The 24,382-nt window shown below is 45.2% G+C and overlaps 2 protein-coding genes across 11 annotated transcripts in view; one reads left to right on the top strand and one right to left on the bottom strand.

Moving 5' to 3' along the window:
- The window catches only part of CDKN3 (cyclin dependent kinase inhibitor 3), a 173,380-nt gene that overhangs the window by 2,827 nt on the left and 146,171 nt on the right, over nt 1–24,382 (bottom strand). The window contains exons 1-7 of one of the 2 annotated variants that reach the window (XM_056545999.1): nt 8,003–8,356; nt 5,668–5,776; nt 4,558–4,613; nt 3,239–3,283; nt 2,164–2,386; nt 1,088–1,119; nt 272–375 (exon numbers count right to left, since the gene is read on the bottom strand). In XM_056545999.1, the coding sequence (XP_056401974.1) occupies nt 272–375; nt 1,088–1,119; nt 2,164–2,386; nt 3,239–3,283; nt 4,558–4,613; nt 5,668–5,744 (537 nt within the window). In that variant the 5' untranslated portion in view covers nt 5,745–5,776; nt 8,003–8,356. Of the gene's footprint in view, nt 1–271; nt 376–1,087; nt 1,120–2,163; nt 2,387–3,238; nt 3,284–4,557; nt 4,614–5,667; nt 5,777–8,002; nt 8,357–24,382 lie in introns of those variants that run through there. The other variant, XM_056546000.1, reaches the window with a different exon arrangement.
- BMP4 (bone morphogenetic protein 4) overlaps nt 8,364–24,382 on the top strand; it is a 449,922-nt gene continuing 433,903 nt past the window's right edge. For all 9 annotated transcript variants that reach the window (XR_008848789.1, XR_008848785.1, XR_008848787.1 and 6 more), the window contains exons 1-2: nt 8,364–8,490; nt 13,340–13,384. The gene's annotated coding sequence lies outside the window, so the exon portion shown is untranslated. The remainder of the gene's footprint in view (nt 8,491–13,339; nt 13,385–24,382) is intronic.

Below are 24,382 nucleotides of genomic sequence, written 5' to 3'. Positions count from 1 at the left end.
AAGGATTACTCTGCTCCCCAGCATCGAGAACATTGAGTTCCGAACGCTGCGTGCAGGCTTCCGTGCTCCCCGCCCCCTCGGGTCGTCACTCCCCGCCCCGCTTTCATTGAGGGAGTGGGGAGTGACGACCTGAGGCGGCGGGCGTGAACACGGAAGCCCGCACCCAGCGTTCGGAACTCAATGTTCCAGATGCTGGAAAGCGGAGTAACCCTTTAAAATGAGGCCTTAGAACAAAGACAATGTAATAAATGAAAGCACAGAACCAGTTTACCTTAATGGTTTGTATGGCCCCAGGACCACGTGCAGCCCGAACCAAACTTATCGCTTTCTCAGGCGTCATTTTGTCGTCCAGCCAAAGTAACAGACAGGCTGCAACTGCAAAAGGATAAACCACATGTCAACTACTGTTGGGTGGTCTTACATCACAAGTGTCAGGTGGAGGGGTAACGTGTTCTGTGGAATGATGGATCAGATTTTTTTCATCTGGTATCTAATGGAGGAGTCTGGGTTTTGGGAACATTAGCAGCCTGACTGCATTGTGCCCGCTATAAGGTTTGGTGAGAAGGGAAAATACTATGGGGGTGTTATTTCAGGGGTCGGCCTAGACCGCTTAGTTTCACTGAAGGGGGATCCTAATGCTTCAGCAGCAAGTTAGTGGGGAAAATCCAAACTGTTTCCAGCTTTTTGGACAGTTTGGGATCAACACACAGTGATTCTGGTGTGGAGGAATGTGACGGGCCCTGTACAAAATGATCCCCTCTTATAGGGATTAGGAATACGTTTTTATAACAACAACAACGACGTGGTCTCAAATGGCAGGAGGTGCTAAACCCCAAATGCAGTTGTGCATTTATGCTGGGGGGAGCAGATCCTGCACCTAAATTCCTGTATTGGGATAAGTTTTTATGCATGATTTATCTCCTTTAATTGATCCTATGGGTGTAATGTGTAGGTGTCCCAAAACTTTTGTGAATATAGTATCTCTGAATGCTTCCAGTTTCCACAAAAAAGTGCCAGACAGTGATGGTAAAGGTAAAGTGTTTTTTTTATGATTTGTTGATGTAACATGGTCAGACACAGCACTTACTAAGACACGAGCGTCCCAAGCCACCGTAACAGCTGCAAGAGAAACAAATAAATGAGTAATCTGTAAAGAAAAATAGAATTATAAACAGCATTTTATTATAAATGTGTCTGTTGAAGTGTTGCCGTGCATACGCTATTTGATAGACCCTCCCCTCAGCGTACTCTATATTCTTATGCTGCTGCTTTGCAAACTTAGGTCTTCATGATTGCGAATTACAAGCAAACACTGTCATCTGATTTAGTGATACAGTGACCCCCCGACATACGATGGCCCCGACATACGATCATTTCAACATACGATGGCCTCTCATGTTGAAGGCAGCACCAACATACGATGCTTTTGTATGTCGGGGCCATCGCATAAACGGCTATCCGGCAGCGCAGACTGCTTCAGCGGCCACCATATAGCGATTTACGGTGCCCCGTGTGGTCCGCTGACGATCACTTACCTGTCCTCAGGACTCCGGCGCGTCCTCTTCGGGATCCCCTGCATCGTCGGCGCTCTCAATCGTCGTCATCACGTCGCTGCGCACGCCGTCCCGTCATCCAATAGGAGCAGCGTGCGTAGCAAAGTGATGGCGGCGACGGAGAGCGCGGATGCCCGGGAAGCAGAGGCCTTGCCGAAGCGTCGGGGACACCCCGGGGGCGTGGCGACAGCGATGGAGGGCGACATCCAGGGCAGCGGTGACGGTCTGGAGCGGCGGGGACACGTGAGTATAACCTCAAATACCAGTGGTCTTCAACCTGCGGACCTCCAGATGTTGCAAAATTACAACTCCTAGCATGCCCGGACAGCCGTTGGCTGTCCGGGCATGCTGGGTGTTGTAGTTTTGCAACATCTGAAGGTTCGCAGGTTGTAGACCACTGTCCTATACTTTACATTGCACGGATCCCTCAACATACGAAGGTTTCAACAAACGATGGTCCATTTGGAACGGATTGCCATCGTATGTTGAGGGACCACTGTATTCCCTTCTGTTTCCTAAATATTGCTTATGTCCAATTGGTAGATTAGGAAGGCAGAATGACTTTCCTCTTGCAGGGATTTTGGTAACACTCAGAGCCAATTACACTTACTGTATTGAAGTCTTTCTGCTGTTGTCCATACAGGTCCTTAGCTCTTCCAAAATTTTACGACAGGTGTCAAGTTCTGGCACATCTCCGTCAGGGAAAGGGTAGTGATGGACCACAAACTCCTGCTTGTGATATTCTTGTATAAGAGTAGGAACGCGATAGAATGAAAGCTCTGACAGAGTGCAGAATACAAATACATCCTGGACTTCAAGTCTCTTCATTTCCTCTAGAAGGATTAGAAATAAAAATATGGAAAAGGTTAGACCGGTGACGTCTAAGAAACATTGGGGCAGCAGGAAGTAGGGATCGACCCATTACCGGTTTGGCCGATATTCACGATTTTGGACGTTATCGGTATCAGCAATTACCTTGCCGATAATCTGATAATACCAAGGCCACTCCCCCACCCCCACCGCAACGCACCCCCCCTGGCCTGGCCAGAGACCGCCGCCGCCGCTGCCCCATTGCCTCCCCCATCCCCGGTTTTATAATTACCTGTTCCCGGGTCCCGGGCTACTTCTGGCTCCTGCGCGCTGCGCAATGACGAGTGACATACGCAACATCACCGTCAGTGCGCACAGTGACAGCTCAGGAGGACGCCGCTGGAGCCAGAAGTAGCGCGGACCCCGGAAACAGGTAATTATAAAACCGGGGATGGCGGTGGTCTGGGGTGAGGTGGTGTCGGTGATAGGATTCAGGAGGACCCCAGGACAGGCAGAGGGAGAGAAGCGGGTGGCGGTCTCTGGCACCGCAAAAGGGGGAGGGGGGAATAAATAGCCGATAACTTATACCGGAATATAGGTATAGGTTATAGGCTATCGGCCCTAACCTCCACAGAGTATCGGCCCTAAAAAAATCGATATTGTTCGATCCCTAGCAGGAAGCCCGGTCCCTACTGCACAACCAGCAGGAAGTTGTGTGTCAATTGGTGGTCACGTTATGGTCCTAAAACTATTACAGAAACTGTCATTGAGATGCTGACACTGATTCAGGGGCTATTGCTGCAGTCTCTTTACTTTCTACCAGACACAGCTCTGTGCCCTCAAAAAGTGACTGTACCTGCCAATCATGTCCTTACCTACATTTTGGAGAAGGTTCCTTCGAATATTTTTAAACTTGCACCCTGAAATTACAAAAAAGGTTTACAAACATTTAAAAGAACTTGTCATCATTTTCATGCTGTATGAACCTCGAGTCAACAGGGTGGCCCCAGTGATTTCTTCCTGTCCCACCAGCCTTGATTGATAAGTCATAAATCTCCCTATACCCAAACAGGAAAAAAAATCATTCAGGGCCCGTGCGGCAAGCGGAAGCCACAGGGAGACCACCCTCATGACGGGTTCCCTTTTTAAATTTTAAAGGGGTATTCCAGGAAAAAACTATTTTTTTTCTTTTTATATCAACTGGCTCCAGAAAGTTGAACAGATTTGTAAAATGACTTCTGTTAAAAAAAAATAAATAAATAAAAAAAAATCTTAATCCTACCAATAATTATCAGCTGCTGAAGTTGAGTTGTTCTTTTCTGTCTGGCAACAGTGCTCTCTGCTGACATCTCTGCTTGTCTCGGGAACTGCACAGAGTAGAAGAGGCTTGCTATGGGGATTTGCTTCTACCCTGGACAGTTCCCAAGACAGGTGTCATCAGAGAGCACTTAGACAGAAAAGAACAACTCAACTTCAGCAGCTCATTAGTGCTGAAAGGATTAAGATTTTTTTTATAGAAGTAATTTACAAATCTGTTTAACTTTCTGGAGCCAGTTGATATATATACTGTGTGTGTATATATATATAAATAAGTTTTTTCCTGGATAACCACTTTAATTAAAGATACCTCCTTGTCATCCATAGCACTAAAGGGAATCTGTCACCTAGAAATCCGCTATATAACTTCTAGCCCAGGTATGCAGCACTGGTAACAATGAGAGTAAAAAGGTACCTAAATAATTAGAGCAGTGTTTCCCAACCAGGGTGCCTCCAGCTGTTGCAAAGCTACAACTCCCAGCATGCCCGGACAGCCAAAGGCTGTCCGGGCATACTGGAAGTTACAGTTTTGCAACAGCTGGAGGCACCCTGGTCTGAAAACAATGAATTAGAGAGTGTCCCTGGCACCAATACAGAATAAAAAGCTTTAATTTGCCCATTAGAAGAGCCCTGGTTTGCAACTCCTCTCCAAGCTAAATTAACACGTGTTCACACGTGAATCATGGCTTTATTTTAAAGAGGGCCATAACAGCTACGATAGATCCTGTTTCGAACAGGCCCCATTAACTTCCAATAATGTTATAACTTACAGTAATGTTGACTGGGGCTTTTTCCTGCTGTCAAAGCAACAGGACATTTGATGTAAAGGCAAAGAGATCCTTACACCTATAGGACTTACTATGCACAGGGTACAAACCTGGAAGGGCGCTGATTCCTAATATATGGGCGTAATTGACTGGTTCTAGGCTGAGCCTACAGGAGAAAGCAAAAGAGTGTCAAATATATTCACAAAGTGAAGAGTACACAAATATAACAACCAGTCAACATTTTGCATACTTGTAAATAAGTATGCTGGGAGTTGTAGTTTTGCAACAGCTTGAGGCACACTGTTTGGAAAAGATTATGTTTTAAAGGGGTCCTCCACTGCCCCAGTGTTCAGATCATTTTGTTCCGAACACTGGGTCCGGGCTGGGGTCGTGACTTCATGGCCATGCCCTCTCAATGCAAGTCTATGGGAGGGGGCGTGGCCATGGTCATGACCCCCGCTGCCCGCACCCAGCATTCGGGACAAAATGTTCCGAACGCTGGGGCAGTGGAGTACCCCCTTAACAATGTGAGATGTCATAATGAGGATTTCATGAAGCAGTGATGTCATAATACGATACCATGACAGACCACATCACAATGATAACATGGTAAAATAATGCAAGAGGTGTCACTGTCATGCTGTAAGATTATCAGGTCATAATGGGTATGTCACAATGAAGTGAAGATGACGATGATGTCATAATCATCACAAGGCAAGATAATTACACAGGTGTAAGAATAAGCGTCGGCGGCACACGTCATGGATCCAACACAACTTTATTGTCAGCTTGTGCAGAGCACAGGCAACAATTGTTTCGCTTACAAAAGCTTCTTCACAGCCTGCAGGCTGTGAAGAAGCTTTTGTAAGCGAAACAATTGTTGCCTGTGCTCTGCACAAGCTGACAATAAAGTTGTGTTGGATCCATGACATGTGCCGCAGACGCTTATTCTTACACCTGTGTAATTACCTCTGTTGCAGCTAGTCTGCTTTGAGCACCGCCTGGACCTTCGGAGCGACCACTCACGTATCTGCTGATTCCCCACCTGACTGGGACCAGACGGTAGTGCCAGCTATCCTTTCTACATATACTTGTACAATGCAAGATAATGATGATGTCATAAGGCGAATTATGTCATTATGAGAGCTACAGTCATCCTGATATAAAAAGATGTGGAAATGAGAATGGCGGCAGGATCGCCGACTTTCGTAAGACCTTACCAGAATAACTCCAGAGGCGTTTGTTCATTTCCCACCATTTCCTCATCTGAAGAGTCAAATTCGTTTTCGTTCATCATTGCGTCAGGTCTAAAAGACAGAACTGTTCCTCCTGCAATAACAAGATTCATCCATGTAAGTCATAGGCTGCACCAAATATTCACATGGGTGGGGGGGGGGGGGGGGTTGAGATTTAGCAAAACTTGTCCAGAGGAACCAATCAGATCACTTCTTATATTTCTGAAAAATAAAATAAGCGATGTGATTGGTTGCTATGGGCAACTCAGCAAATTTTCCTCTGGACAAGTTTTGATAAATCTCCCCCATACTGTATACAGAGATGGTAGGTAGCAAACCGTACAGACATGTTATCTGTAGGACTGCGCCTAAAGCCATGGCCGGCCTACCCACCTATATGTAAAAGAACAAGCGCTCCATAGGGTAATGATGATACCCGGTATAGGAGAAGAAATAGATAACTGCTCACCCTGGGTGGTTGTGTAGATTCATACACAACAATGATAAAGGCACAAAAGATGGCAGGTCGTCTGCTGCCCTCCGGTGATTAATTCAAGGGATTAGAAAGGATGGGCTTCAATGAAGAAAACCGGCTCACACAGCGCTGACCGACCAGGACACCATATGGACAGGACACCCTATCCAAAGGGGATAAGATGCCTGATCGCGGGGGTCCCGCCGGTGGGGACCCCGTGATCCTGCATGCAGCACCCCGTTAGAATCAGTCCCTGGAGCGTGTTCACGTGGCCGGAGTATTGTGACGTCACGGCTCCGCCCCCTCAATACAAGCCTATGGGAGGGGGCGTGACAGCTCCCATAGGCTTGCATTGAGGGGGCAGAGCGTGAATTCACACGGGGGCGGAGCTGTGACGTCACAATGCTCCGACTCAGTGATCGCCAGTAATCAGACCCGGAACGAATATGCTCTGGGGACTGATTGTAACGGGGTGTTGCTGCAAGATCACGGGGGTCTCCAATGGCGGACCCCCCCCCCACCGATCTCAGTGCAGGATATGAGGGACACCGCTGGCTCCGACCTGTGGCTCTCCTGCAGTTGCAAAACTACAACTCCCATGATGCCCTGACAGCCATAGACTGGCAGCGCATGATAGATGTCGTTTTGCTACAGCTAAAGAGCCTGCAGCTGTAAGGGCAGTGTCTCCCAACCAGGGTGCCTCCAGCTGTTGCAAAACTACAACTCCCAAAATGCGCGGACAGACAACAGCTGTCTGGGCATACTGGGAGTTACAGTTTTGCAACAGCTGGAGGCACCCCGGTTAGGAAACACTGTTTTTATGGGATGATGGGAATTTTAGTCTAGCTATTAGCTTCTAGCTATGAAGTCATGCTGGGAGTTGCAGTCTATTCCTAACCAGTGTGTCGCCAGCTGTTGCAAAACGACAACCAAAGGCGGTTCAAGCATGCTGGGAGTTGTAGTTTTTTTTTTTTTTTTTAACAGCTAAAAGTCCACACTTTAAAGATGTGTAGTGTTTCCTAATCAGGGTGCCTCCAGATGTTGCAAAACTACAACTCCCAGCATGCCCGGACAGCCAAAGGCTGTCCGGGCATGCTAGGAGTTGTAGTTTTGCAACAGCTGGAGTCAACGTCGTTGGGAAACGCTGAGATAGAAAGCCTTTAGCCGTCAGGGAATGCTGGTAGTTGTAGTTTTGCAACAGCTGGAGGCACCCTGGTTGGGAAACGCTGATATAGAAAGCCTTTAGCCGTCAGGGAATGCTGGGAGTTGTAGTTTTGCAACAGCTGGAGGCACCCTGGTTGGGAAACGCTGATATAGAAAGCCTTTAGCCGTCAGGGAATGCTGGGAGTTGTAGTTTTGCAACAGCTGGAGGCACCCTGGTTGGGAAACACTGATATAGAAAGCCTTTAGCCGTCAGGGAATGCTGGGAGTTGTAGTTTTGCAACAGCTGGAGGCACCCTGTTTGGGAAACACTGATATAGAAAACCTTTAGGGAATGCTGGGAGTTGCAGTTTTCACACAGCTAGGGATCCTTCAGCTTTCAGGGCACGATGGGAAGTGTAGTATTGGAAGAACTGGTCCAATGTCCATTCATGTCATCTGCCAGCTGTTGCAGAACTACAATTCCCATCATGCCCTAACAATCACACGCACATCAACAGTTGCAAAACTACAACTCCCAGCATGCCCCGACAGCCAAAGGCTCTCCAGCCGTTACAAAACTACAATACCCATCATGCCCATACAGTGGAAGTCTGTCAGGGCACGCTGGTAGTTGTAGTCTTGCAGCAGCTGTTGGTAATCATGATAATACAGGCGGCGGTGTGCGCCCGCCATCACTCTCACCAGTCACTGCAGGCGGCTCCGGTCAGCGCGTCACGTGACCCGACTGACAAGCCGTCCAATTTCCCGCCACATCCCTCCTGTCCAATCAGCGGCCGCCCTCAGTCACACACTCCAGACACGGACACGAAGCGCGCCTTCCCTCAGTAGGAGACCCCACCACACCCGCACCGTCTCCCGGCTCCCCGATATGTGTTCACCCGCAGACCCTCACTGAACGTCCCATCGTTTCAATACAGCATTTTCCCCCCTTCAGTGAGCTGCCAGTACTTATGATGGCGTTCTTTTTCCGTCAGACGTCCATTTTATGATTGGTTCGCTTTGGTGACGTCAGGACGCTGCGTGCTGCCGCACGTCGTTGTGAGGTAACTTAGCGGTGCTGGTGTAGACGGCGGGAAGGTTTTGTGTGGTAGAGATAGTGTCCGTTCAAATGTTATATGTGCGGCTTTATGTACGGTATATGGTGCGGTATTCCCTCATTGCTTTTTCAGGTAGGAAGGAGTAAGGGAGATGTATGATTATAAACCGCACAGTGTGACTGGTAACCAGGGCAGATACTTATCCCAATGCCTCTTCATGGCCCTGACGTGTGGGCTCAGTTCACACACGGTTTCTCCTCACTGTTTACATTGTACGTTCTTTACACAGCTCAAAAAAAATAAAGGGAACACTTAACACAATGTAACTCCAAGTCACTGACACTTGTGTGAGATCCCACTGTCTACTCAGGAAGAACACTGATTGACAATCAATTTCACATGGAACAGACAACAGGTGGAAATTATAGGCAATCAGCAAGACACCCAATAAAGGAGTGGTTCTGCAGGTGGTGACCACTTCTGAGTTGCTATGCTTCCTGGCTGATGTTTTGGTCACTTTTGAATGCTGGCGGTGCTTTCACTCTAGTGGTAGCATGAGACGGAGTCTACAACCCACACAAGTGGCTCAGGTAGTGCAGCTCATCCAGGATGGCACATCAATGCGAGCTGTGGCAAGAAGGTTTGCTGTGTCTGTCAGCGTAGTGTCCAGAGCATGGAGGGACTACCAGGAGACAGGCCAGTACATCAGGAGACATGGAGGAGGCCGTAGGAGGGCAACAACCCAGCAGTAGGACTGCTACCTCCGCCTTTGTGCAAGGAGGAGCAGGAGGAGCACTGCCAGAGCCCTGCAAAATGACCTCCAGCAGGCCACAAATGTGCATGTGTCCAATCAAACGGTCAGAAACAGACTCCATGAGGGCGGTATGAGGGCCTGACGTCCACAGGTGGGGGTTGTGCTTACAGCCCAACACCGTGCAAGACATTTTGGCATTTGCCAGAGAACGCCAAGATTGGGAAATTCACCACTGGCGCCCTGTGCTCTTCACAGATGAAAGCAGGTTCACACTGATTACGTGTGACAGACGTGACAGAGTCTGGAGACGCCTTGGAGAACATTCTGCTGCCTGCAACATCCTCCAGAATGACCGGTTTGGTGGTGGGTCAGTAATGGTGTGGGGTGGTATTTCTCTGGGGGCCGCACAGCCCTCCATGTGCTTGCCAGAGGTAGCCTGACTGCCATTAATTACCGAGATGAGATCCTCAGACCCCTTGTGAGACCATATTCTGGTGCGGTTGGCCCTGGGTTCCTCCTAATACAAGAAAATGCTAGACCTCATGTGGCTGGAGTGTGTCAGCAGTTCCTACAAGAGGAAGGCATTGATGCTATGGACTGGCCGCCCTGGGACGTCTCGCTCCATCCACCACAGTCTGTCCAGGAGTTGGCGGATGCTTTAGTCCAGGTCTGGGAGGATATCCCTCAGGAGACCATCCTCCTCCTCATCAGGATCATGCCCAGGCGTTGTAGGGAGGTCATACGGGCATGTGGAGGCCACACACACCACTGAGCCTCATTGGGACTTGTATTAAGGACATTACATAAAGTAGGATCAGCCTGTAGTGGGGTTTTCCACTGTAATTTTGAGGGTGACTCCATATCCAGACCTCCATGGGTTACTACATTTGATTTCCATTGATCATTTTTGTATGATTTTGTTGTCAGCGCATTCAACTATGTAAAGAGGAAAGTATTTCATACGATTAGTTCATTCAGATCTAGGATGTGTTATCTTAGTGTTCACTTAATTTTTTTTGAGCAGTGTATAATAAGCTAAGGCAGTGTTCACACAGCTGTAAAATTACTACGTCAGTATTAGTCGGATCTGTCAGTATCCCAGTGAAAACAGGATGCCGATATATCATGTAATGCAGGACAGGGTACTAGGGATCGACTGATTATCTGTTTGGCCGATATTCACGATTTTGGACATTATGGGTATCGGCAATTACCTTGCTGATAATGCCTCCCCGGCCAGAGACCACCGCTGCCACGGCCGCTGCTGCCCCATTGCCTCCCCCATCCCCGGTTTTATAATTACCTGTTCCCAAGGTCCGCGCTACTTCTGGCTCCTGCGCGTCTGCGCAGCGCAATGACGAGTGACGTCACCGTCAGTGCGCACAGTGACAGCTCAGGACGCCGCCGGAGAAAGAAGTCGCGCGGACCCTGGTCCCCGGGAACAGGTAATTATAAAACCGGGGATGGGGGAGACAATGGGGCAGCGGTGGTGGTTAGACTAGGGAGGACCCCAGGACAGGCAGGGGGAGAGAAGCGGGCAGCGGCGGTCTCTGGCCCCGTAAAAGCCGCTGCAGTTCATTGATTTAAAGCACCCACTTTAAATAATTGATCTGCGGGGGGGGGAATAACCGATAACTTATACCGGAATATCTGTATAAATTATTGGCCTGAAAGCTCGCACATTATCGATATCGGCCCTAAAAAAATCGATATCGGTCGATCCCATGGCCGAATGGAGCCACATTGTGACTCCGTTTGGGACTTATGTGCTGTTCTCAGTGAACTTAAAAGTGCGGTCTGCTGAAAATAGCGCATACGTCCTGAACTAGGTCCATATAAATCAATGGGTCTTCTCCCCTGCATTACAGTATTTGTTGGCACTCTGTGATTTCCCAGTTACTTTGCAAATTTCGTCATGGGGCGCATGTCGCTTCATATATTTGACCTTGGTTGGTGTAATAAAACAAACCAACAGCTCACACAAATTCCGCCACCAGCTGGTCTCTGGATTTTTGTGCAAATTATAAATTAAAGGGGTACTCCGCTGCCCCAGCGTTGGGAATATTTTGTTCTGAGCGGGCGGTGGGTGTGGTGACGTCACGGCCATTCCCCTTTATTATGCCATGTCCCCTCAATACAAGTCTATGGGAGGGGGCATGGTGGCCGCAACACCCCCTCTCACAGACTTGCATTGAGGGGGTGTGGTGCGACATCACAAGGGGTGTGACCGTGACATCACGACCCCCGCCGCCTGCACCCAGCGGTCTAAACGAATGCCGGGTGCTGCACAGAGATTGCGGGGGTCCCAGCTGCGTCCCGCAGCTGGGACCCCCGCAATCTCTGTGCAGCACCCGGCATTCGTTTAGACATCTTATCCTTTGGATAGGGGATAAGATGTCTAGGGGCGTAGTACCCCTTTAAGGACACAAACCAGCGCATCTGCCAACCACGCTCTCTGCAATGTGCACAGCAAGAAAAATTAAGCCAGCACAGAGAGCATGTTACCAGGTGTACACCAGTTGTTGAATTCCCCCAATGTGTTGTACAAAAGTCTACTGAAAAACACCCGCCAATGCACCCATTATATGAAAAAAACTACTGTAATTACTAACCGTCATTAAGGTAATGAGCATGTTCATTTATTTGCAGCTGTTAGAAATAATGGGCGGAATAACAAAAACCCAATCACAAAACAGAAAAAAAAGCAGTAAATGGCTGGAGGCTGTATGCCTGTGTTCTGCCCCACTTCAGTGCTCCGACCACCGCTGGTCCGGACATAGCAGTAAGTCCCGGGACCGAAGGTGCCGTGGTCGGAGCTCCGAAGCTGACGTGCCGCTGGTAACACTTACCTAGCTGGCCAGCGCACGTCCTCATCGCTTCCCCGCTCCTCCGCGCTCCGTTGCTTTGGACGCACGAACGGCGTCAGTCACGTCCCTGCGTGCGCCACCTTCCCGGCGGCCCCTGCGTTTTTAAAGTAAACGCGGGGTCTCCGAGAGCGCATCATTGTGTCCCGAAAACATCTTTCGGGACACAGGGATGTCCCAGGCAGCGGCGGGCCGGAAAAATGTCCTCAGCGGGCCGCATGTGGCCCGCGGACCGTAGTTTGAGGACCCCTGCTCTATACTATACCCCACAGGAGAGCCGGCAGATCCTCTATCTAAAGGATAGGTCTCTAGAGGCCAACAGTAATGCCTCTATATTCTTTGAAATAGGAACATAGGAAATTTTGATGCATAAATAAAACAATGAAATATTAAAAACAGATATACAATTTAAATAAAAATATTAAAATACATATTATTCAATGCAACATTATGAATACAGTGACTAAATCGCAGCAATACCTATATTTGCCCACTAGAGGGAAGTATATTGCGCCAGTACAGAACAGCATTCACATTGAACTCAAAATAGCAGCATAAATATCTACAGGATATAACATGCATAAAATTGGTATAATATGATATAGTAAAGTACATTAGATATAAAACATGAAATAGTGACCAGTAAAGTTTAGCTTTATAGAAATTATGTATAGCAAAATTTAGACTGAGACAATCCTCTATACTACATCACACTGGACAGATCCTCTATATACTACCCCACACGGGACAGATCCTCTATATACTACACCACACAGGAGAGCTGTGGATTAATCTAATATATAATAGCTGAAATGTTATTTGCTGTGACCTGCTCTCGATGAGGGAACAAAGCATTAGATTTCACCATATAGAACACGTTATATATGGCAAAATCTTCATCATCCCGGGGGGCGTTCCTGCCCGCAGGAATGGTAAGCATATGAAGTTTAAAAGTCTCCCCCCCCCCCCCTCAGCCCCGTAAGTAGTCTCCTGGGCGGGGAGGTATACTTACCTAGTCCCGCTGCTCCGGCCGTAGTGACGCCCACTCAGTGTGATTGACAGCCTGCGCCTCCACTTTGCTCCATCTGCTTAGGGAGCAGAGCGAAGATGTGAGCAGTCCATCATGCCGATGGGGCGTCACTACGTCCAGAGCAGTGGGATTAGGTAAGTATATCTCCTTGTGCAGGAACGTGGTGAGAATGAAGATTTTACCATATATAATGTGTTTCAAAGCATTATATACGGTAAAATCTAAGCTTGGTTCCCTTTAATTATGATGTCACCCAGTTTTGAGTTTGTAAATAACTTGTATGTTATGTTTTTTCGTGAAGTGTCAACAACTATTTGTATTTTTTCCTTTTAGATTCTACAATGATTATGGAGGGGACTGAGGCTCGTCAGTGTTATGGTAATTGCATTTTTTTCAGTTACTTTTTAGGGTGTCTTTTTATTATATTGGGTTTGAACATGCAAGCATACCCTATGGGTAGATTAATTTTGCACACTATCTGGCACTATCAGCTTTGATTAAAGAGGGTCAGACCATGTAGGGATCCACCCTCAGCTGGTAACACCTAGTTGTCTATTAATTTATATATTTCTAGTATAAAAAGCAGAGGTACCCCACAGCATAGTTCATAAGATTAAAAAAGACAAGAATCCATCATGTTTTTACATATTTCTGTATTGTGTCCCTACTGTGTTTATCCAGTGGAAGGCAAAAAAAAAAAAAAAAACTGTTATGAGGCTGATGCCAATTGCCCCATACCAGGGGGAAAAATCTTTCCCAATTCCAGATATAGCATCAGAAAAAAAATCCCTAGGTCAATGTTCTATCCCTATAAATCTAGTATCCATAACCTGTACTGTTATTACACTCCAGAAATGCGTCCAGGCCCCTCCTAAATTATTTTTTGTTAAGTTCACTATGACCACTTCCTCTGGCTGAGAGTTCAGTAGTCTCACTGCTCTTACAGTAAAGCATCCCCATCTATGCTGCAGTAGAAATCATCTTTCCTCTAGACGCCCCCTTGTTATAGATACAGTCCTGAGAGATCTCTGTACTGCCCAATGATAAACTCGCCCCTAAGCTGTCTTTTTTTTTTTCTAAACTAAATAACCCTAATTCTGATAATTTTTCTGGGTAATTTAGTCCTCCCATTCCCTTTATTACTAGTCTTTGAACCCTCTCCAGCTCCACTATATCTTTCTTGTACACTGTTGCCCAGTACTGTACACATTATTCTATGTGTGTTCTGACCTGAGAATTGTACAGTGGTAGAATTATTTTCTTTGTCGTGTACCTCTATGCCCCTTTTGATGCCCCCGCCCATGATTTTTTTTGGTAGCACACTGGTCGCTACAGTTGAATTCGCTGTTAAATAAAACTCCTAAGTCCTTTTCCATGTCAGTCATCTCCAGTGTTTCCCATTTGTAAAAGTGCTCTGTCCTCTATTGTGTTATCTACTATACACAGTGCTCTGTATTCTAGGGTGTTAAAGGGGTTCTCCCCTGGAAAACTTTTTTTATTTATTTATTTTTTAAATCAACTGGTGCCAGAAAGTTAAACAGATTTGTAAATTACTTCTATTTAAAAATCTTAATCCTTCCAGTACTTATCAGCTGCTGTATGTTCCACAGGAAGTTATTTTCTTTTTGGATTTCCTTTCTGTCTGACCACAGTGCTCTCTGCTGATACCTCTGTCACTTTTAGGAACTGTCCAGAGCAGGAGAGGTTTGCTATGGGGATTTGCTTCTACTCTGGACAGTTCCTAAAATGGACAGAGTTGTCAGCAGAGAGCACTGTGGTAAGACAGAAAGGAAAATCAAAATGAAAACAACTTCCTCTGTAGTATATAGCAGCTAATAAGTACTGGAAGGGTTAAGATTTTTGAATAGAACTAATTTACAAATATGTTTAACTTTCTGGTACCAGTTGATTTAAAAAAAAAAGAACTTTTTCTAGTGGAATACCCTTTAACCACTATATACAATGCATTGTTCTCTATTGTGTTATCTACTATATACAGTGCACTGTCCTCTATTGTGGTGTTTTGCAGACCTTAGTATCACCTGCAAAGATTGACACTTTACCATACAATTCCTCTACAAGATCATTTAATATATTACAAAGAATAGGAACCAAAACTGACCCCTGTGTTCCTCACTAGTAACAGTCACCCTCTTAACTCCTTAAGGACACATGATGTACCGCTACGTCATGTGTCCCGGTCCTGCGATATAACGCAGGGTTACACGGTAACCCCGCATCATATCGCGGCGGGCCTGGCGTCATAGTGAAGCCTGGACCCGCCGCTAATAGCGCGCGGCACCGATCGCGGTGCCGTGCGCCATTAACCCTTTAGCCCTGCGCTCAAAGCTGAGCCACGCGGCTAAAAACGAAAGTGAAAGTGCCCGGCTATCTCAGGGAGCTGTTCCGGATCGCCGCGGTATAATCGCGACATCCCGAACAGCTGTACTACAGGAGGAAGGTCTCTTACCTTCCTTCCTGCAGTCCGATCGCTGATTGAATGCTTCAAGCCTGAGATCCAGGCTTGAGCAATCAATCACCGATTTCACTGATTGTTGCCATGCATCATTGCTTAGAAAAATCTGTCATGGAAGGTGGGGGACAGAACGCTCAGCATAGGGATTTGGCGCTCTGTTCTGGACATCTTGTGGGTAGGCGATATGTTTGCTGGAGTACCCCTTTAAATAATATTAGGATGACAAGATAGAATTGGATTTTTAATGAACATTCCTGAGATGTCATTTTACTCGGCATTTATTAGGGGGAAAAGTTAACATTTAGGAGGATCACAGTGTTAACATAATGATACTCTTAAACTTTTGTAGTATATTGTTTGAACACTAGGTGGCACCAAAGCTGTTCTATTCAATCAATGTTGTTAAAATGTGTTTATGAATCAAAGCTTGGTCCTTTTTGCATGATGCACATGTGATACATTGAGGTTTTTATATATCTTTTTGTGTCTGCAGCAAAATTAAAAAAGACAATAATATGGTTTATCAAATAATCATGTTATGTAAATTACATAATTTTTATTACTCAAAATGAGTACATTTAATTTATAAATAAATGAATGTTTTATAAAAACTAAAGTTTTAGAGAAGTAGCGGAAAACAAGGCCAGGTAGGTCCAAGTTTTTTCTGTAGCTTGCACAGTGTTTTTAGACAGGTGTGAAAATTCTGTCCAGTGAATGCTACAGGTCTACACTATTCTTCGGGTACAGCCACATGCAGCACATTGTACAGATTATGTAAATGACAAAAAAAATCACTGTTTACATATCCACACTTTCGTATCTTGTGTCAGATCCACTGCATTTCTAAAACAAAATCTACAAAACTGACAGTTCATTGTAGATTTTTTTTCTCACTGTTGTGCATGCAGTTTTTAGGCAAAATTCAAAAAAATGCTTAAAGGGGTACTCCGGTGCTTACACATCTTATCCCCTATCCAAAGGATAGGGGATAAGATGCCTGATCGCGGGAGTCCCACAGCTGGGGACCCCTGGGATCATGCACGCGGCACCCCATTAGTAATCAGTCCCCAGAGTGTGTTTCGTGATAGCTGTCACGGCCCCTCCCGTAGGCTTGCATTGAGGGGCGGAGCGTGACGTCACACGGGGGCGTGACGTCACACGCCACCGGCCCTGCGGTCGACCGTAATCGGACCTGGAGAGAACGCGCTCCTGGAACTGATTACTAACGGGGGGGCCGCGTGCATGATCGCGGGCGTCCCCAGCTGCGGGACTCCCGCGATCAGGCATCTTATCCCCTATCCTTTGGATAGGGGATAAGATGTGTAAGCACCGGAGTACCCCTTTAAGCTTCTTTATACTTTAATTCTCCCCTTTTTTACCTTTTTGGATTGAGTTTGTATAAACCAAACCTGGTCAGAGGTGGAGTAGTGAATGGTTTTAATTCCGCATGGAAGGTTAAATTCCGCACAGAATTTGAGTGGATTTTTTTTCTTGGTGCACATGGTTGATGCTTTTTCTTAAGGGTACGTTCACACTATGGAATTCTGCGGTGTGAACTTAACATTAGTGTGAATGGGTCTCCGCTGAAACTGTTCCGCGCAAAGAAAGAGAAAATTTTCATTCTTTGCGTGGATTCCCCGAGCACTGCATAGCCGTCAATGGGGACAGCTTAGTGCCCCGCGGCCCTAGCGCTGAAGTATTTTCAGCGGCAGCCGCCAGACGGAATCTCCGCTCGCTGAATTCATCAAAGCGGAGATTCCGCAGTGTGAACGCACCCTACTCCTCCTTCTCCATGCTTCTACTATAATTGCTGATGATTTTGATACTGTGGAAAGCCTGCATAATTTCTGCTACATGCAAGTTCCACAGATTGTTTTGCTAATATGTAGTGTTTCTAAAGTAGATCTGCTACAAGGGTGTACTCACCTGCCCTGATTCTTTACCACCATTCAGCCTTCAGAATGCAAGTAGGAAACATTGAGCTGTGTGTCAGGGCACAATCGGAAGTCTAGAGGTGGATCGGGGTAGGCAAGTACTCTTGCATAGTAAAGTTAGTCCCTGGACAACCCCTTTTTAGGTTGCGTTTACACACTAGTAACTAGCAGCAGGTTTCCCACTGTGAGAAATCTGCTCCTAGTTACGCCAATCCACAATAGTGTCAGATCTGCAGACTGGCAGCGGACCCAATCAAATGAATGGTAGCATTACTCACAATGGATTTCTTGAAGCAGGAAACCCACTGCACCCAAGTGCGTGAAGGTACCCTTAAAGGGTTGGTCCGATTTCCTTACTTCTGCATTTTTCCAGTCATCTCCTGCCTGTTTGCAGTGGCTGGAGGTGGTTGGGAAAGCCAAAAGCGTCCGAAGCAGTAAAGTTACCCAATTTGGGTAACTCCCATTGACTTTAAATAAATAGAAAACATAACGCAAATGTTATTTCAATGCTTTGATAACATATAATGAATATGAATGAAGAAATCTGTCCGTCTGTCACAGCAGAAAGCAGAACTGTATCTAGAGATGTAACATTGGATGACACAGGAGTGACAAAGAAATGTTCATTATTCCCAGTGACCCTGTAGTCATGCTTTAGGGGTGTTACCTGTCTTTGGAAATGAACCTCTCTGCCCTTGTGTAATGGGGATGGTTCCGCAGACATAGTACATGCTGCCAAAAAAAACTAAATAATTTCTTTGCCCGCATGACATTTCTAAACTGTCTAACTGTAGAAAAGCATTTCACAGAAAGTAAAAAATGATGTCTTGTGTGGTGAGATGCAGCCTCTGTATCTCCACCTGATATCTGTTGTACATGACTCATTCATTAAAATACCGCATAGATGTGTGAAAGTGACTGAGCCGTAAGGTGCTGCTCAGTTATAAGAACGTCTAGTACTACATTCGTCTTGCCAGACTGCACATGGCTACTAATCAAGAATTTTGGAACAATGTTCTGTGGACTGATGAGACAAAGTATCTTTAGGCCAATATGGTATCTGTTCTGTCTAACACTACATTCCACAATAAGAAATGCTCATTGCTTTGCTGTATCAGTAACTGACCAAACTGCTGTCACAGAAGAAGCCTTGGACTGGATCAGTATGATCTATAGCACATCTGGGCTGGGCAGTAAGACAATGGTGCGAAATCAAAAGCCGGTCTACAGCCGAAGGGTCAAAGAACAAGTCATTTAGAATTCTAGGATGGACCAGCCAATTCTTTCCTAAAGGCTGTTTCACACAATGTTCCAGTCTGGAGTTTTGTCTGCATGTAAAAAAAAAAAAAAAAAGAGTATTTTTATTTATGTAACTTTAATTTTATGCCAATTTTACACGTGTGTTTTGGTGACGTTGTGTACTTGTGTTTTTTTAAGTTCTATATTAAAGCCTTTAGAAAAATTGCTTAAAAAAAATAAAAAACATACCCAGATCATGGATTAAAAAATAAATACACTCCAGTGACCCAAAAACTCCTGCATACCAAAATGCTTAGTGGGTTTTGCCATTTGTATTTTACTGTTGACTTTTAATATAACAAGAAAACAAACCAAAATACCATGACAATTGTATAACTTTTCAGTAAAACACTAAGATACCAGTCTATATAATTTTTTTCCTCGTTTCTCATGACATTTCTGTACTTTGGTGCATTTGGAAGGTGCTGGGTACCTAATGTGCTGTAAACAACCTGTTGCGCTAAATGTAACCGCTTTATTTATAATTATTTGTAAGGCTAGGGTTACACCAACACTATGAACATTTATGACATGGCGTCTTTACTGGAGTTTTCAGGTATTAGTGTGATCAGTCACAAGCTCTATAAGTAGATACAGTAGTAGCAGGTTACTATAGGCGGCCCAGCTGTCAGTTCAGGTCATCAGACCCATTGTCAGGCCAGGACTTACATCTGTAAGGGTGGGTTCACACTACGTTTGTAGTGTATGGGTGCCGGATCCGCTTGGGGGGGAGCGAAAGCCGGCCGCTCATGTATCCCAGGCGGATCCGCCCCGAACCGCATTCATTTCAATGATCCGACCGGAGTCAAACGCTGACACTGGTCGGCCCATTTATGCCCCGTACACTGTTCTCTATCCGGACCTAAAACTGTGGTATACCATGGTTTTAGGTCCGGTGGGAAAACCACATACGTGGCAAAAATGATCCGACTGGAGTCAGCGTTTGACTCCAGTTGGCTCATTGAAATGAATGGGGTTCAACCTGGATGCGGCTGGGATATGGGAGTGGCCGGTTTTCGCTTCCCCAAACATGATCCGGCACCCGTACACTACAAACGTAGTGTGAACCCACCCTAATGCAGACAGCAAAATGCGCATGAAATATGCACGTCTGTGGGAGCCTTTTACTAAGCATCCACCCTCCTCCATAAATAAGGTGTGTGAATGGATGTTCATAATTATTTTGTACCTGTGTTACTTTCCACATATAGGGGGTACAATCACACAGGCCAATCTTTTGCGAGTTTCCTGCTGAGGGTTTTAGCCGCGGTGGGTTTTCTGCAGCCGAAAATTTATTGTAATATTGTCTTCTATTATGTGGCCATATAGCATATTTTGGTATTGGATCTATACAGTTGTTTTATAGAAGCAAAGGTTATTAGAGCCGGCTGCCTCTTCACGTTTGCAGCTTCCCTGTGTGAAAATTATAGACATTTGACCCATGAGCGCAGCACAAAATCCAGCAATCTGTTTTAATGTAGACCACATTAGATGGTAAAATCAAGTAATCAGAGCAACGTGGAGCAAGGCCTGGTCATCGGGACTAGACTAAAAGACTCAGCTTTGTGAGATTTTCTCGGGCAACGTGTCAAGTATACCAAGGATGGTGTGATTTTATAAGACCATATCCAGCTATATCCATATCCAGCTAAAGTGGTTTTTCCATGAGGTAAAGTTGGTAAAATCAGATGCGTACCGCATACATATAGGGGGTTATTTACTAACGTGATCCCAACTCTTTTTTTTTTTCGTAGGTATTGCGCCCAAATTGTGTCGCACGTTTTGTACGCCTGAATTTGCGACCAAAAGAAACTAAAACTCTCCATTTTACAAGGAAAACCCGAAAAAGGGGCATGGGCATGGGAGAAAGGGGGTGTGGTCCCGACAAATGTGGTGGATTTGAGCTCTTAAAAACCTCACAGCTCAAAGCAGCTAGGGAAAAGTGCAAAATGTATGGAAACATTAGTGAACACTGTGGGGAAATACCTGTCGTGAATCAAAACCCACAAAGTAAACTGCACTCCACTCTTGGTAAATCAACCACATAGTATTTCTAAAGGAGTAAAAGATTTTTTGTTTTTTCATTTTCAGAAATGTTTGATGAAATATGTAAAATGAAACATTTATAATGTACAGTTTAGACCTGTTTATCTTTATTACAAAACCCCTTTAAAGACAAACAGGGTTGGAGGGGGGATAGAACAGGTGGAGCACAGAAAAGAAAATTGCAGTTGAATAGAGGTGTCCCTATAACCTGTCCAAATGCGCAACTTACCTCCCCATAGGCTAGGTTCACGCTGAAGCAGTCATCACTAGGACGGCTCAGACATCACAGTCCCCATAGACGGCAATGTGTGTGGAGAGGATTCCACCAGAAGAATGAATAAGTTAATTATTTTGGTGGCGGAATTTCAGCGGCAGAACGTCCTCCTCCTGAAATGCATGTGCATATAACTTGTGTGTTGGGAAAAGCTATAGGTTTCATATCTTTCATACGTATTTCCATTGCAATAAACACAATTGGCATACACCCCACAGCACTTAGTGATCCAAAACAGCGATCCAGCGAAAAACTCATTAAAATCCATAATCTTTACGGTATTCCAAAATTGTTACAAAACAGCATAGAAAATGTAAACATACAAACTTATTCAACCTACATGTTTCAAGTGCGTCCACACTCTTAGTCATGGCTGTGGGCGCACAACAAGGCTCAGGAGTGAGCGCACTATGTACATTTGAGGCCTAAATTGGTGATTTAGGCCTCAGTTGATAGTTACAGCGGTTCTGACAAACGCAAAAAAAAAAAAATCTAGGAAACTACACTCCTCATAGAATATAACAAGGGGTACAGTGAACCTTAACACCCCACAGGTGTTTGACAAATTTTCATAAAAGTTGGACGTGAAAATGAGAAAAAAAAAATTTTTCACTAAAATGCTGGTGTTACCCAAATTTTTATTATTTTTGCAAGGGGTAATAGGAGAAAAAGCCCCTTTAAAATTTGTAACCCCATTTCTTCTGAGTAAGGAACCCCATATACCCCATATGTGGATGTAAAGTGCTCTGCGGGCGAACTACAGGGCTCAGAAGAGAAGGAGCGCCATTGGGATTTTGGAGAGAGAATTTGGGTGGAATTGAAGGCCATGTGCGTTTACAAAGCCCCAATGGTGCCAGAACAGTGGTCCCCCCCCCCCCCCCACGTGACCCCATTTTAGAAACTACACCCCTCACGGAATGTAATAAAGGGTGCAGTGAGCTTTTACACCCCACAGGTGTTTGACAAATTTTTTGAACAGGTGGTCCGTGAAAATGAAAAATTTCCAAAGATCGGTCAAAAGCCGATGGGGTGTCCATTACTGTCTGGCAGGTACGTAATTTAAATCACCTTATGGTGGATAGCTCCTTTAATTCTATAGACATCTTTCGGACACTGTAGAATAGGCATTTGGAGTGAATCTGTCATCTTTGCATGGACCAATATTCCTGCAGAATGATTTCAAAACCTAGTGTAATCTGTCATGGCGAATTTCTGCAGTTCTGAAGGCCAACACTCTACAAGATAGGGAGTGTCAATAGTTATAGATCACTGATCTGCAAACTAAACCTCCAGCTGTTGAAAAACTACAGCTCCCAGCATGCCCGGACAGCCAACGGCTGTCCGGGCATGCTTGGCATTGTAGTTTTGCAACAGCTAGAGATCCACAGTTTGGAAGCCACTGGTGTAGATCAACCATGTAGCTTGGGAACTCTATTGTTTTTTCTTTCTATATTATAGTCTGTTGGTTCCATTGCATTCATACACTACAGGCTACTGTTCGCACTTGAGAATTAACTTTTCCTTCGCAGCCGTTCAGTGCTTCCATAATGGTCGCAAAGATAACAATTGTTCATAATCTGGTTTTCAAAGCAGCAGCAAAGTGCATATGCTCAGCCTTAATAGCCGTGCGGACATCTGCAGGAATGATTTACACACAAATAATTCTTAACCCTATAAGTGCTGCGTTGTGGAACATACGCCCGTGCCCTCCCCCTCCCCAAGCCTTTTTTTTTTTCTGGTTCTCCGCATTAAAAGCCGCAGAAAGAGTCCAGTCACACAACTGGCAGTGCAGATGAAATGTTTGACATTTCCTGCTCTAGGCTTCCTGTATCTGTTTTTCCTGGATATGAAAGGATACATATATTTTTTTTAATGCTGGATAATACAGAAGGCCACAGCCTGGGTGGCCGCTTCTCAAAGCCACTGCACGTGTGTCTTACCCAGGACGTTACTCAAATGCCATAAAAATAAGCTGTCATTTTTTTTCCTCCTTTTTCTTTTCCTTTTGTGTTTGTTCTTAAAGCTAACAGTAAACAAACAGTAGTTGGAAGGAACTCTGCTCTGTTTTAATTAAGTAGATGATTAATCTGGCATGGCAGCCCCTGCCAGCCGCCGAGTGGCTCTGCTTGTGGACCGCAGCCATTAATATATTCTCCTTTTTCAAGTTGTGCTTGCATTTTCTTCTGACCTTATTTCTTTGTAGTTTATCTTGAGGATCAGAGTTTACTATTTGCCATTGTGTGGGTTTTGTTGCTTATATTATAAGTATGCGTACCTTTTTAATGTATGTGTGTGTGTGTGTGTGTATATATATATATATATATATATATATATATATATATATATATATATATATATATATATATATATATATATATAATATTAGAGGAAGAGCAGCACACCAGAATAGTAAAAACAAGCGGTGGGTGCAAGCAGTCGCAGGGGCCCCGGTCCTGGGTCCAATGAGGTAGATAGAAGGAATTGACTGCAGCACACTGGCGTATCCAGTAAAAAGTTGTAGCTTTATTCCATAGATACAATGACTATGTTTCTGTGGTCTCACACCACCATTGTCAAGTCCACTTGACAATGGTGGTGTGAGACCACAGAAACTTAGTCCTTGTATCTATGGAATAAAGCTACAACTGTTTTACTTGATAAGCCGGTGTGCTTCAGTCAATTCCTTATATATATATGTATAGTTGTCAATGCTAGTCATCTTCACAGAGAGGGACATATCGAAATATGTTAATCATTGAACTATATAAAAAAACACGATTGTTCTGATCATAAAAAAAAAAGTTTTAAAAGTTGAATATTTACACTGTCCCAGGCAGCAGCTACCGTGAAGCCTTATAAATGTTCCATCTGCCGTGTTTGTCAGTCAAAGGCTCTGTTCACACAGCAGAATTTCTGCAATTCTTCAAAAATTGCGTTAAGCAAAGTTTGTGGAACAGAATTGTGGAATTCCGCCTAAGCACAGAAGTCTGCTGAAGTTCAAGCCCCATTGAGTTCGATGGGATTCTGCCCGCAATTCTGCAAAACTTTAAGACCCATATTCAGATGTTATTAATGTGGTTGTGTTCTAGTTCATTGTTTCTCAAATGGTGGGTCGTGCCCCGTGTTAAAAAAGGTAGCCGATCACATGCTCCCTGTGCACTTTAATTTCAGAACAATGTAGTGTCCCATAGTGAGCTGCGCTGCTGTCTACATATGGCCTGCAACGTGATAATCAGCTGTTCTGCTCAGGCCTGGCAGACTTACACTCTGTATACCCATATGGGAATACCACCATGCGGCCAGCTGCACAATGAGGCTGGGGATAGCGGATGGACATAGCTGATATT

This window comes from Hyla sarda, chromosome 11, assembly GCF_029499605.1.
Source record: "Hyla sarda isolate aHylSar1 chromosome 11, aHylSar1.hap1, whole genome shotgun sequence".
NCBI lineage: Eukaryota > Metazoa > Chordata > Amphibia > Anura > Hylidae > Hyla > Hyla sarda.
Note: the sequence above shows the minus strand (reverse complement) of the source record. Positions and strands in the feature narration are given on the sequence as shown.